This window comes from Branchiostoma belcheri, unplaced genomic scaffold, assembly GCF_001625305.1.
Source record: "Branchiostoma belcheri isolate BF01 breed outbred unplaced genomic scaffold, Haploidv18h27 scaffold105, whole genome shotgun sequence".
In the NCBI taxonomy this organism is placed as follows: Eukaryota; Metazoa; Chordata; class Leptocardii; order Amphioxiformes; family Branchiostomatidae; genus Branchiostoma; species Branchiostoma belcheri.
This window is the reverse complement of record NW_017802436.1, coordinates 669,643-682,975: the sequence shown is the minus strand read 5'-3', so window position 1 is coordinate 682,975 and position 13,333 is coordinate 669,643. Positions and strand designations below refer to the sequence as shown.

Genomic DNA, 13,333 nt, shown 5'->3' with positions numbered 1-13,333 from the left:
CTGATGAAACAACCCATCTGTTTTTTCTCCATCTTGGTGAACAATGTTTGTAAAAACGTCTTTAAGTTGTAGATTTCATCCTCCTGCCATGGCTGTCTACTTTAAGAAGAAAAACGAACTTTTGAGGCAACAAGACTCCCATTAAAAGCTTTTTGACACAGTAGATACTTCAATTTTGTACTTGAGGTCCAATAAGTTAAGAGGACTCCAATTAGTTTAGAACGTACTCAGTTATTGTATACGTAACAGTATGTACCTTTGTGTCTTTTGCTGTATAACTATGAACTGTATAAAAGTTTAAGATGATGATCATCACCATAAAATGTAAAGTTTGTTGAGTTGTTTTCCGTCATTACCGTCTGTGGTTATCAAGTTGTACATATTTTCCCTTTTCCCATTCGGGTTATCAAGTAATAGTTTCATGCAATGGACGTAATGTTAATGTAAAACATGGCGTTATTCGTGATCATGGCAAATCTGCTTAATCTGTCAAAGCTAACTACATTTCCTCAAGAGGATGTAAATATATATTGTTAAACACTTATGTTGTATAACTGTACATAACTACATTTTAGTCAAGTGATAGTTTCATCCAATGGATCTGATGTTAGATGTAAAACATGGCGTTATTCCTGATTATGGCAAAGAAGATACTTTAGATTGTGAGGCTGTCGAAGTTAAATACCTGCCTTAAAAGATAGTAAATATTTATTACTTGTGTTATATATAGACTGTACATAACTATATTTTAGTCAAAGATGTATTAATTTGAAATGTATATATTTTCTTAATTACATTGTGTGTATTTTGTACAGAAATAAAAAGGAAGTGTCTATTTTTGTAACTACATGTGCGTGTATTTATTTCATTGATAGACTACAGTGGGATTTGTTTGGGACTATTTTGCGAAATCAAAATTATTTAATTTTCAACTGTTTATATAGCGTTATATAATCCTCATCACAGAAACACATGATTATAACAAATGAAATGAGTCAATCTCCCCCATCGTAACACAGCCGCCCAAAAGTCAGCCCCGAGTCTAAACGACTCGCCCTTTCCCTGTCCTGTAGCTCGTAAGTAAACGGTTTTGGAGGCTTGAGTGTGTGTTTGTAAGATGGTAACAAAAGGAACAAGACAATCCAGTGCGGAAACACACATGTCAGAGGCAGGCAAGCCAAAACAATAGAGCCTATAATTTCTTTAAATCTTCATCATTAGATTTATTACATCATATTGTTTATTGTATAAATGAACATAAGTCAGTTCAAACCGCTCCGAGTCTAAACCTCGCCCTTTCCCTGTCCTGTAGCTCGTAAGTAAACGGTTAGGGCGGTTTCGCCATGTTTACACAAGTTCTCTCTCGGGCAGAGTCTCTCAGGAGGAACCCGCGAACAGAAACTCCCTCCGGCTCCCAGACTCGGAACTTCTCGTCTTTTATTTCCATGTTGGAGGCGTCGTCAGATTTCAGACAAATTGTCAAGATCATAAGTTCAGCTTTTTGGTGGATATTTTCAATAAGCATTACTTTGCAAGTATTACAGTGGTGGTAGGTGGTAGGCAGAGCTTTACTCTCGTTCCCGGGATGATGCGGACCATATCCTGGGTACGAGATCACAGCACGAATGATGACCTCTAACCTCCCTACGGTGCGACCAGGAAGTTCCATGCTGAAAGTGAAAGTTCGACGCTGAAAGTTGCTACCTGAAAACTGATCCAGGTAACGCCTTTATTTATGGTTCCAACTCATCTATATCTGAAAATGGTAACTCTAAATGTTCCTTGATACAGCCAATAGGTCTATTTTACAGCTTTTTTCACTAATTAAGTACATTTGGATAGTCCATGTCGATTGTTGTTGTACGTAATAAGAACCAGGTGTGTTACACAGGTAACTTCAGGTGTGCATGTATCATGGCCAGGTGTGCTGGTCACTTCTCCGGGATTCTGATGGTTTATAGAACGAAACTTTAGTGAATAACTTTCCACCTCACATAAGGGCGAGAGTGCCAACTTAACGCTGGTGAGAAGCGAGTCGAACAACAGTTAAATATGTAGCGGTGCTGTTTGATGTTAAGGCCTTCTATAACTTTGTTGGTAACTTGTGTAAGTAGCGTAAGTTTAAGATGTTTATTAAGTTCTTCAAACCTATAGACTGACTCTGTAGATTATCTGTGTGTTTTTGACGATTCGTTCGGTTGTCATTCGGCTTCAAATATGCAGTTACGTTCAGAAACTTTGTGGTTGTTGTCGTCACCTGTCCCAAAATGGCGGACGCCCAGCTCACTCAGAAAGGGGATTCCCCCTTTGCAGGTACTTTCCGGTGATGTCATCTCGGTAAAGTATGGCGGTGCTTAAAAAGTACTTACCACATGGTCCCTTCTGTAAGTTTGATATTACCAAGTATCGTTTAAGTATTGTAGACGTATCTAGGATTTCTGACATAATGTTGCTATTTAATAATTGTACTGAAGTCTTATTTAGTCAAGTGAAACTGTCGGTACAAGTTCTAAATTTAAAATTAGTTGGGGGAGGGGGGCAACTGTGGGAGCTAGTGTGCGACTGTTCATGTGTAACTTATCTTAACTTGTGCTTGTTGTGTGTGTGTGTGTGTGTTTGTGTTTGTATATATATATATATATATATGTGTGTGTGTGTGTGTGTGTGTGTGTGTGTGTGTGTGTGTGGTTCGTAAATATAGAGATACTGAAATGTTATTATTATGTTGAAATCATTGTAATAAAAGTTCTAAATCCATTCTGCTGTTCCAGGTTGCCATGGCCAGAGTTCCCACCTGACCCGGTGTGAGCAGTAAGTCATCATGGCTGGGAGACAACAGGGCAGGCAAACAGGTAAGGCTCTGTACTGGGAACCAGACTGGTATTAAAGGTCTAGCCTGGGAACCAGACTGGTAAGGGTCTAGCCTGGGAACCAGACAGGTAAGGCTCTAGCCTGGGAACCAGACAGGTAAGGCTCTAGCCTGGGAACCAGACTGGTAAGGCTCTAGCCTGGGAACCAGACAGGTAAGGCTCTAGCCTGGGAACCAGACTGGTAAGGCTCTAGCCTGGGAACCAGACAGGTAAGGCTCTAGCCTAGGAACCAGACTGGTAAGGCTCTAGCCTGGGAACCGGACTTGTAAGGCTCTAGTCTGGGAACCGGACTGGTAAGGCTCTAGCCTGGGAGCCAGACTACTAAGGCTTTAGCCTAGTGGTAAGGTTCTATACTGGTAAGGCTTTAGCCTGGGAACCAGACTGGTAAGGCTCTAGCCTAGGAACCAGACTGGAAGGGCTCCAGCCTGGGAACCAGACAGGTAAGGCTCTAGCCTAGGAACCAGACTGGTAAGGCTCTAGTCTGAGAACCAGACTGGTAAGGTTCTAGCCTGGGAACCAGACTGGTAAGGCTCTAGCCTGGGAGCCAGACTACTAAGGCTCTAGCCTAGTGGTAAGGTTCTATACTGGTAAGGCTCTAGCCTGGGAACCAGACTGGTAAGGCTCTAGCCTAGGAACCAGACTGGAAGGGCTCCAGCCTGGGAACCAGACAGGTAAGGCTCTAGCCTGGGAACCAGACTGGTAAGGCTCTAGCCTGGGAACCAGACAGGTAAGGCTCTAGCCTGGGAACCAGACTGCTAAGGCTCTAGCTTGGGAACCAAACTGGTAAGGCTCTAGCTTGGGAACCAGACTGGTAAGGCACGTAAGATTCTGACTGATCAGGGATATTACTTGGTTAGTCTAATTATTTTTATTCATGCTACTTTTGATGACCATGAATAAAAATAATATTTGTATTTATGAACAACCTTGTCTATTTTGTGATTACATTTTTTTCTATCCGTGCTCCATGGCCAGTTGATGAGGAGGAATATTTTGACAAAGTTGTCAAAGGCGTCAGCCACAAATGGGACGACCTGGCCCGGAAGCTAGGATTTGACCGGAATGAGATCAAAGGCATCGGAACAACAGAATCCAGTCCTGACCACAGGTGCAGAGAAATGCTGAACAGATGGAGAAACAGGGAGGGAAGGAAGGCTACTCTACAGGTTCTGAACCAGGCACTCATCAACATTGATGAAAGGCTGACAGCAGAGAGTTTAGATGGTGGGTTTCCTGTTTCTGATTATAAAAAAAAGTTATATGGTCAAAAACAAATTAATATATATTTATATATGCAGCTCTTACACCCACACCTTCAGCTAGTAACAAAGAAAGCAAACACAGCAATGTAAGTCATTATCTTAAAGTTATTGTCAGAAACTGTAACAGTTCAAACAGACAATACTTATACTTCCTGGTATTAAATAAATTGGTTTTGTCCCATCTTAGGCAAGAAAACAAGACGGAAAAGGAAGAGAAAAAGAAAACCAAAACAGTCCAAAGAAGACAATTCATCAGAAGAGTCATCTTTGATGGGGAATGATCCGCATAATGGTAAGTTTGGCATTCTAAAATTTTGTCTGTTTCTTTCCAATGAAGGTATTGATCGTTAATTATAACTCTTGAAATGCATCGTGTTTAACATGATTGTTACAAATACCCGCTTTTCCAGGACCTTCCCCCAGCCACAACTATTTCATACCTGTAGCCAAAGCTGTTGGGTCCTACTGGGGAAAGTTCGCAGTAGAACAGCTGGGTCTGACGGCAGAAGACGTGGTGAACATCCAGGTACAACATCCCAGCAGCACCGAGCGTCAGGCGTTACAGGCCCTGGAGCTGTGGAGGGACAGGCGTGGCAGGAAGGCCTGTAGGGAGAAGCTGGCAGGAGCTCTCAGGAGGGGAGGGTTCATACAGACTGCAGGTGGGCTCGTACCTCTGTTCCATGTAGCTTTGAAAAGCCCAGGATTATTTTGATTTCAATTGTTCTTCAATCAAAAAAAGAAAAGAATTAGGGAGTAAAACCCATCTTATTATTTTTTACAAATAGATGAACTTGACAGACACAATGGTCATGAAGTCAAAGTAAATGGACTCATCACAGAGCAGGCTGCACACATTCCTAACCACATTCTACAGTGGACAGGTAAGAGACATCTATCGTATTGGCTTCTGCACAATTTCCCTTTACGGGATTCTTAACATGTAACAGTAATTAAAATCTTTAATCATTGATAAATCTGACATTTGTGAATCATTTTGTATATTGTGTCTGCTTCAAAAGAACAAACATGTAACCAGCATACTTCTTGTATATTTATGAATATCATTTAACAGTGCAAGTGTACTTAATAAATTTGCCCTTGACAATGCCCCCTCCCCCCTGTTTTTTCAGGGCCCACACATAAAAAGAGGAAGACGACCCAGGATTCCTGTGGCTGTTCATTTCAGATAAAACAGGAATCAAAACATTCTTACCATGGTGCATGTGCTGGTAAGTACATCTGCTAACTAACACACTTTTGATACACATTTAAGGTGCTGGGCATTGGTAAGATAATGCATTAGCCTTGACTGTGACGCTGTGTTTCTTTCAAGAGGTAACAACAAGGATGGACAAAAAGATTTACCCTAAAGATTGTCTAAATTTATACCCACAGAATCAAATGGTACCAACGGACGGGACAGAGTGGAACAGAGAGCGGGGACAAGCAGTAACGGAACACAACATCTCAATGGGACAGAACATGGTCATGAGACAAACTCCACAAGCTCACGGTCAAGTCAACAACATGAATCGTCAAGTTCCACTAGTTCAAGTTCAACTAGTTCAAGTTCAACTAGTTCAAGTTCAACTAGTGGAGGGGAATCAGAGTCTGATGAAGGTTTGTTACCAATTATTACAAAACGATATGTAGCTATTTATTATTTCATTCTTCATCTGCTGACATGAAGATTTAGGTGACTAATATTTTTATACTATATGAAATATCATGATATTAATCCCTAGTTGGCTAGACAAGAACTGATGTGGCAGTTGCTATGATGATTCTCGTTGGATCTGTACATAATTGCATGTGTCTCTATGCTAAGTAACCATGACGATATGTATCCAATGTTATGTTATGCAGGTCGTCCCCTCATGCAACCATTAATTGTCAAACTGGAAGGAAAACAGCAGAATGGGAAGAGCAGCAGGAAAAGGAGAAAACTTCAGAGTAGAGCCGCAAGACAGAAAAAAAGGACAAAGGTTGACCCTGAGGCAGGGGAGATGCCTGAGTCTATTAAAGGTACCTCACTCATTAGGATGTAAAAGTAGTTAGTCACACTTTTCCTAAACATTGGCTATTTGTTAGAATTGTACATAAAGGTTGCAATCTGACGTACTAAACGAATTACAGTTGCAGCATTCAAACCATACCCAATGTCTTTTATTCACTGTGTGTAATTAAATTTGAAAATGCACATGTCCCAAAAATTGTACTTGCAAAATTGGCATCTAAGAAAAACAAAGCTAAAGGTAGAGCGATGTCGGTTATATTGTTCTTCTTATAACACAAACTGTCTTGTTTGTTTTACATGCAGGTGAAGCTGACAGGACTGGTTCAGCTGATGATAAAAGCACCATTTATCACACAATTGTGGAAAATGGTGAAAGAGTTTTTGACAACGAAACTGTTCATGATTATCATAAGTTTAAAAAATGTGTAAAATCCCTCCGACGAATTGCATCAGCTGTGCCTGATGATGATGATGATGATGATGGCAACAAATCAAAGCTTACATCGCAGGCAAAATTAAAAATAAAGAAAAAAGTTAATGATAAGATTGCAGAAGTGGCACAGGTAATTTTCAGAGGCAAAATACTTGATGCAGAAAACAGAGAACAATATCACAAAATGGCCAAATGTTTCGAAAGATTTGCAGCTTTCCTCAAAAAGGCCAAACGTGGATGTGTACTTTGCTATCTTGACTTCGCTGATGTCGGCTGTTACGACACGTTTTGGCGCGGCTACAGTGACGGGAGCCTGTCCGACACCCTGACCCGAGAACTGATCACAGACGACATGAGGGCAGCAGAGGGAGGAGCAGACTTGTACATACATGTCCGAGTCCTGCACTCTGCTACAGAGGAGGGAGACTTCTCAGACCAGGGTGAGTCATCAACTTTCTTGACTGTCCTTTTGATACGGCAGTTGATGTCCAATCTGAAAGGAAATACGTTTTCACATAGTGCAATCTTTCTTAAAGTCTTTTGGACAACTATTGAGGTTAATCCTACAAATTTAATGTTTTATATGTTTGCTTTACATGTACGTAAAACGGCCAGACACGTTTTGTAATTGTCTTCCTCCCCAGACCCAAGTGGCACAGCAGACCGAGGCCCCCCACATCCTGGTCGATCTGGGGAACATACAGGACAGGGTCCTCCTGCACCAGGCAGCAGTAACCATGGTGATGACACGCCACCTGGTTACCATGGTGATGGACCAGGTGGGCTACAGGTGCCAGGTGGTGGTGACGTCATCCAGGTGAAGCAGGAGCCAGCTGAACAGGTGCCGCCCTGTTGCATGATGGGAAATGTGAAATCAGGTAAGCATACACGTCAACTTTTTGTTTTATTGATCATTATTGGAAGTAAAGCATGAATCAGGTAGGAGTTTAGGCAAGGGGTTTTCTTACGCGTCCTTGGTTTGTGCTTATTTGATTCCGTAACAAGATGTAATGTAGTGGTATTTCCACCAGTATGGGCATTCCAATGAAAGATGAGAAAATACCATCTAAGTTGCAGTGAATGTAAAAAATTCTGATATAGGCGTGATTAGCGCTGATATCAGATATCTAAATGTTCCAGATCCTGTGAAATGATCCCACATACTCGTTATACACAATCCACAGAACTAGACGATCAGCTATCCACCGTTGCTGACCATCTGGGTTCCATGTGGGAGCGGCTGGCTTTGTCTCTCGGCTTCAACTCTAACTACATCCGGGACCTGACAGCCACACAGCCCCCCTCCCTCCGTCCTCGCCAGCTCATCTGTGATTGGATGGAGAGGAACTTAGGTGACGTCACTCTGGAACAGTTGGTGCAGGCCCTGAGGGATGCTGGGATACATGAGGTTGCAGGTAGTCACAGCTTCTTCTTGTCCATATTATTACAGCATGTAACTTGATATTTTTATCGAGAGAGCAAGTTCATTTGCATACATGGATAACATCAAGATAAATCATGATAAATCTGTAAATCTGTAAAACAAGTGCTGCCCGCTTCGTAATATCAGCACTTGTTTTCTTACATTGAAGTCGCATCATGTTCTGACTCAATCCTACTCTTGCTTTTTATGTAGATGCAGCAGCTTCTGGTCAAATTTTCCTGACAGAAGTGGAATCTGAGGCTACAAAAGGGAAGCCAGATGGAGACATGGATACCGCCGGGCCTGAGGGTAAGTGTGGAGGTGCAGTGGTTAGCAGTCCCAGTTCTACCTCGCAAGGCTGGGAGTTTGATAAAAAAAATATTTTTTGAATGTTGAGTGCTGGCAAATGTTACTTAGCATTCTATTTGCAACCACAGCAACTGCATATTTCATTCTTGACCCTACATTGTAGGTGGGGAAAGGATACCAGATAGTGAATCAGAAACAGGTGGTAGCAACATGGAGGCAAGTAGCGTATCTGAGGAAGATCGAAGCACATCTCTAGATTCTGGTAAATATTACTAATTCTATTGTCCTATATACATACACTTCTATTCAAACATTAACCCAGTTTTCATCATTACCTTCGCCAAGAAGGTTATGTTTTCGTTGGCGTTCGTGTGTCTGTGTGTGTGTGTGTGTGTGTCAGCACGATAACTCAAGAAGGCTATGATGGATTGTCTTGATATTTGGTAAGTGGGTAGGTCTTCATGAGACGTGAAACTGATTAGATTTTGGGCCCCCTAGCGGCTTGTTATGGTACTGCAGCTGAACTTCCGGTTTTGATATCTCGTGATCTGGACATGCTAGGGTGATGAAATTTAGATGGTAGATAGCTCTTGTGCTGGGGAAGAAGTAATGTGAGTTTGAACTCCCTAGCGGCTTGCTCTAGAACTGCAGTTCGGATTAGTTGAAAATGTTTAAAGGCGGATAATTCAAGAACCGATTGATGGATCGTCGTGATTTTTGGCATGTAGGTAGCTGAAGTGATGCTTGATAGTAATATTACAATTATGCAAATATTAATGTAATTTGCATAATTAATGAGGAAATTCTATAAATCAGCTGCATTCCATGATAGGACTATTCAAGCTTGTGATATATGTAATTAAGAACGGCAGAAATACAGGCAGATATCGATTATGCAAATGAAGACATAATTTGCATAATTAATTAGAAAATATTATAATTACATAGTGGTAACTGCCTGGAATTTCATACTTGGGATATCTGAAAGTTATGTGAAGGTGAACATAATTAAACATCACTTATTCAAATGAGGACCTCATTTGCATAATTTATGAGGAAACGCTATAATGGCATTCTTTGATAAGATAAGACTGTCTTCTGGTGTAGAATATGATCAACAGATATAATTGATGCAATATAGGATCCTATTTGCACAATCAGGGGGATTAATCCATAATTTCTTAGTCATAAAGGCTAACATCATTTGGCGAAGGTATGAGATCGTGGAACTCTAGTTGTATATGCCATGGCTGTGGTGAAAGGTCTATAATTCCTTATATTTGACACTTTAAAGATTGTGCCGTAAGATTGACACCTCTTTCTTCTTCAGAATCCCAGAACAGTACAGTCAGCCCTCCCATATATCCAACAGGAGAAGACGCCTTGGCCTGGAATGACTACATCCAAGACTTCTTCAAGACTGATGAAGACACGGCAAGGTCTATCCAGAAGAGCTGGCCAAGTAACTTACTGGTTAAGCACCTCATCAGGGACAGGTTTTTCCACTCTTACTTGTGTCAATACTGGAAACAGTACCAAACCTTTCCTATTTCATTAGCAACTTTTGTCAAGTTTGTTACGAAGGTGTCTTTAAAGCAGTTCTGTTTTGAGAATGACATCAGCGATGAACATTGGAAGTCCGTGTATGAAAACATCTGTCTAATGGTGGGTAAAGCTGCGTTTGAAAGTCACACAAACAGCAATTCGGTGTATATTTCCAAAGACCAGTTGGACTCTGACATTCTAGAGACAAGCATTGGTTGGTTAAAGGAGGTTGAGTCTAATGACGCAAAAGATGTCTTCCAGTTTGTACATGACAGCATACGGCAGTTTCTCATGGCAGTGTGGGTAGCACACACAGTCAGAACCCGGACTGACTGTACAGATCTCCTGAGAGTTTGTGCTGAGAAGTCAGACCACCTGCCCATCACCTGTTGCAGTCTTGCTCACCTCCTGAGCATGACAGATTCTCCAACACACCTGCAACAGTTTGTAACATTGCTCATGCAAAAGCAGGGAGGGTCTGACAATTTTAACCGTCTACTCTCAGTCGTGACAACGTCAGCAGAAACAAACCAACTAGATGCTTTGTCACCCTTCATTGAGAATTTATTTCCTGACAAAACTTTGGACTTGTCTGCTCTTCCTGAAATCACCCTTCATGGCCTCCACTGCTTGACACAACTCATCAGAAGTACAACTTTAATTCAAACAATAACGCTTCCAGAAAATAGGAGTATCAAAAGTGTACTGAAACAATATCCCTTTCAACAAAAACCCGTATCTAACGTTGATCATGCCAATCAAGTCAAATATCTCAGTTACCTGCCCCTTTTTGAGTGTATGCCAAGTACTAGAAACATATTCAGTTTGGCCACAAAATACAGGTTTGCCAAAACTGACAAAACTATCGATGTGAATACCATTAACCGATATTTGCAGTTTTCGCAATCCTTACAAAATATTACTGTTAAGCCAGGAGCATTCTTCGGTCCTACACTGAGCAACCTGGCAAAATCACTATTATTCACTCCTAATGTCACCACCGTGGCCTTGGCAGTGAGAAACGCAAGGAGTGAGGATCTTGCAAAGGTCATGAATGTTTTGAGTTGCCTTCACAAACTGGAAAATGTGGAATTCACAGAGTACTGTTCTGTAAAAGACTGTTCATTAACAGCTACGTTTGCAACATTCACTCTGCATTGCAAAACTCGTAGTGAGGTCTGGCCCGGAGTTCTATCTTTCCGACCGTTCGATATCCAACGGTTGACTCTTCAAGGAAGGCATACCAAAACATCAAGAGCCACACGAATATATTCAAATAGTGCTGAAAGCCTTGTACCCTATTTCCAAAGAATAAAATCCCTGGTGGAATTGAGATTTGATTATGTGCATGCCGACACCTCTACTTGGTCATTAATATTCCAAGGCCTAGCATCGCTACCCCCTGAGAGTACAGAGGCTGGAAAGTTTCCTCCGCTTGAGCTATTGAGTTGCACCAACTGTAAGTTGACAAGTCAGGATATCAACACTCTTGTCGGGAACGTGCAGACTTTCCAAAACCTGAGAGAAATAGATCTAAGTCACAATAACATTGGCGATGAGGCAGTGCCTGGTCTTTCTGAAGGTCTTGGTCCATGTCAAAATCTGAAGAAGGTGAACCTTAGTCAGAACAAGTTGTCTGACAGAGGAGATTTCTTACCTCCCCTCCCCAACTTGGAGGAGATAGATCTGAGTCACAATGTCATTAGTGATGAGGCGGTGCCTGGTCTTGCTAAAGGTCTTGGTTCCTGTCAGAACCTGAAGCATGTCCATCTCACTGATAACAAGATCTCCAATAAGGGAGCACTGCTGTTGCTGCTACAAGATCTATGCAAAGGTATGCAGGTGAAGACTGCTAGAAACAACATCAGTGACGAGCTTGTGTCTCTACTCTCAAGCAGAATGGGTGCTATACACGTAAGAAAACTAGATCTGACCTCACATTATTGGCGTAATAATTCGTCAATACCGCTCACTAAAATTAGTCTTCTACTACAGTTCCTCCCTCAGCTCCCCAACTTGGAGGAGATAGATCTCAGTCAAAATAACATTAGTTACGAGGCAGTGCCTGGGCTTGCTGAAGGTCTTGGTTCATGTCAGAACCTGAAGAAGGTGAACCTTAGTCATAACAAGTTGTCTAACAGGGGAGACTTCTTACCTCCCCTCCCCAACTTGGAGGAGATAGATCTTAGTGACAATACCATTAGTGATGAGGCAGTGACGGGTCTTGCTAAAGGTCTTGGTTCATGTCAGAACCTGAAGAAGGTGAATCTTAGCTATAACAAGTTGTCTGGTAGGGGAGATTTCTTACCTCCCCTCCCCAACTTGGAGAAGATAGATCTCAGTAACAATGCCATTAGTGATGAGACAGTGCCTGGTCTTGCTGAAGGTCTTGGTCCATGTCAGAACCTGAAGAAGGTGAATCTTAGCTATAACAAGTTGTCTGGTAGGGGAGATTTCTTACCTCCCCTCCCCAACTTGGAGGAGATAGATCTCAGTCACAATGACATTAGTGATGAAGCAGTGCCTGGTCTAGCTGAAAGTCTTGGTTCATGTCAGAACCTAAAGAAGGTGAACCTTAGCGATAACGAGTTGTCTGGCATGGGAGACCTCTTACCTCCCCTCCCCAACTTGGAGGAGATAGATCTCAGTCACAATAACATTAGTGATGAGACAGTGCCTGGTCTTGCTGAAGCCCTTCGTTCATGTCAGAACCTAAAGAAGGTGATCCTTAAGTATAACAAGTTGTCTGACAGGGGAGACTTCTTACCTTCCCTCACTAACTTGGAGGAGATAGATCTCAGTCACAATAACATTAGTGATGAGGCAGTGCCTGGTCTTGGTAAAGGTCTTGGATCATGCCAGAACCTGAAGAAGGTGGACCTTAGTCGTAATAAGTTATCTGACATAGGAGACTTCTTACCTCCCCTCCCCAACTTGGAGGAGATAAATCTCAGTGACAATGACATTAGTGATGAAGCAGTGTCTGGTCTTGCTGAAGGTCTTGTCTCTTGCCCTTGTCTGAAGAAGGTGAATCTTAGTCATAACAAGTTGTCCGATGTTAGGAAACTGACTGAATGTTTTACCAACCTTCCCATTCTGACGCTTGTACATATTGAGGACAATTCCATCCGTGACGAGTCCCTCCCCGCCATAGCTGCATGGCTGAAGGTTAGCACAGCTGTGCAGAATGTCTGGCTGTATGATAACAGGTTCAGTGCTGAAGAAGTCCGTGATTTTGTAAGAACCATGAAGGGCAAGTCTTACGGGTACGGGTGGGATGACCTGTATGACGGCAACCTGGCTGATGTGGGCGAGGCCGTGGAGGCAGGTGGGGAGGGTGCACGGAGGGAGGAACAGCAGTGGGCGAGGTTGAGGAGGGAGACAGGTTGGATACATATAAAGGTCGGACAACTGACTGTTGGGATTAGTCATGAAGGCCCCAGATCAAATAATACACAGCTAGTATCACCCTGA

The 13,333-nt window shown here is 42.2% G+C and overlaps 1 protein-coding gene across 1 annotated transcript; it reads left to right on the top strand.

The window, feature by feature from the left end:
• Positions 1-1,649: 1,649 nt before the first annotated feature.
• Positions 1,650-13,333, top strand: LOC109477286. Its single transcript, XM_019778390.1, has 16 exons — positions 1,650-1,720; positions 2,772-2,852; positions 3,846-4,094; positions 4,320-4,424; positions 4,543-4,791; positions 4,918-5,013; positions 5,528-5,581; positions 5,999-6,157; positions 6,795-7,022; positions 7,227-7,460; positions 7,767-7,997; positions 8,219-8,314; positions 8,478-8,576; positions 9,645-9,792; positions 11,779-12,274; positions 12,887-13,333. The coding sequence occupies exons 2-16, from the start codon at positions 2,822-2,824 to the stop codon at positions 13,331-13,333; spliced, it is 2,922 nt and encodes a 973-aa protein (XP_019633949.1). The 5' UTR covers positions 1,650-1,720; positions 2,772-2,821.

Coding starts and splice junctions, on each gene's coding strand:
- LOC109477286 (XM_019778390.1), top strand. CDS start 2,822: ATGGCTGGGAGACAACAGGGCAGGCAAACAG. Junction 4,792..4,917: donor AGGGTTCATACAGACTGCAG/GTGGGCTCGTAC, acceptor TTTTACAAATAG/ATGAACTTGACAGACACAAT. Junction 5,582..5,998: donor ACAGAGAGCGGGGACAAGCA/GTAACGGAACAC, acceptor TATGTTATGCAG/GTCGTCCCCTCATGCAACCA.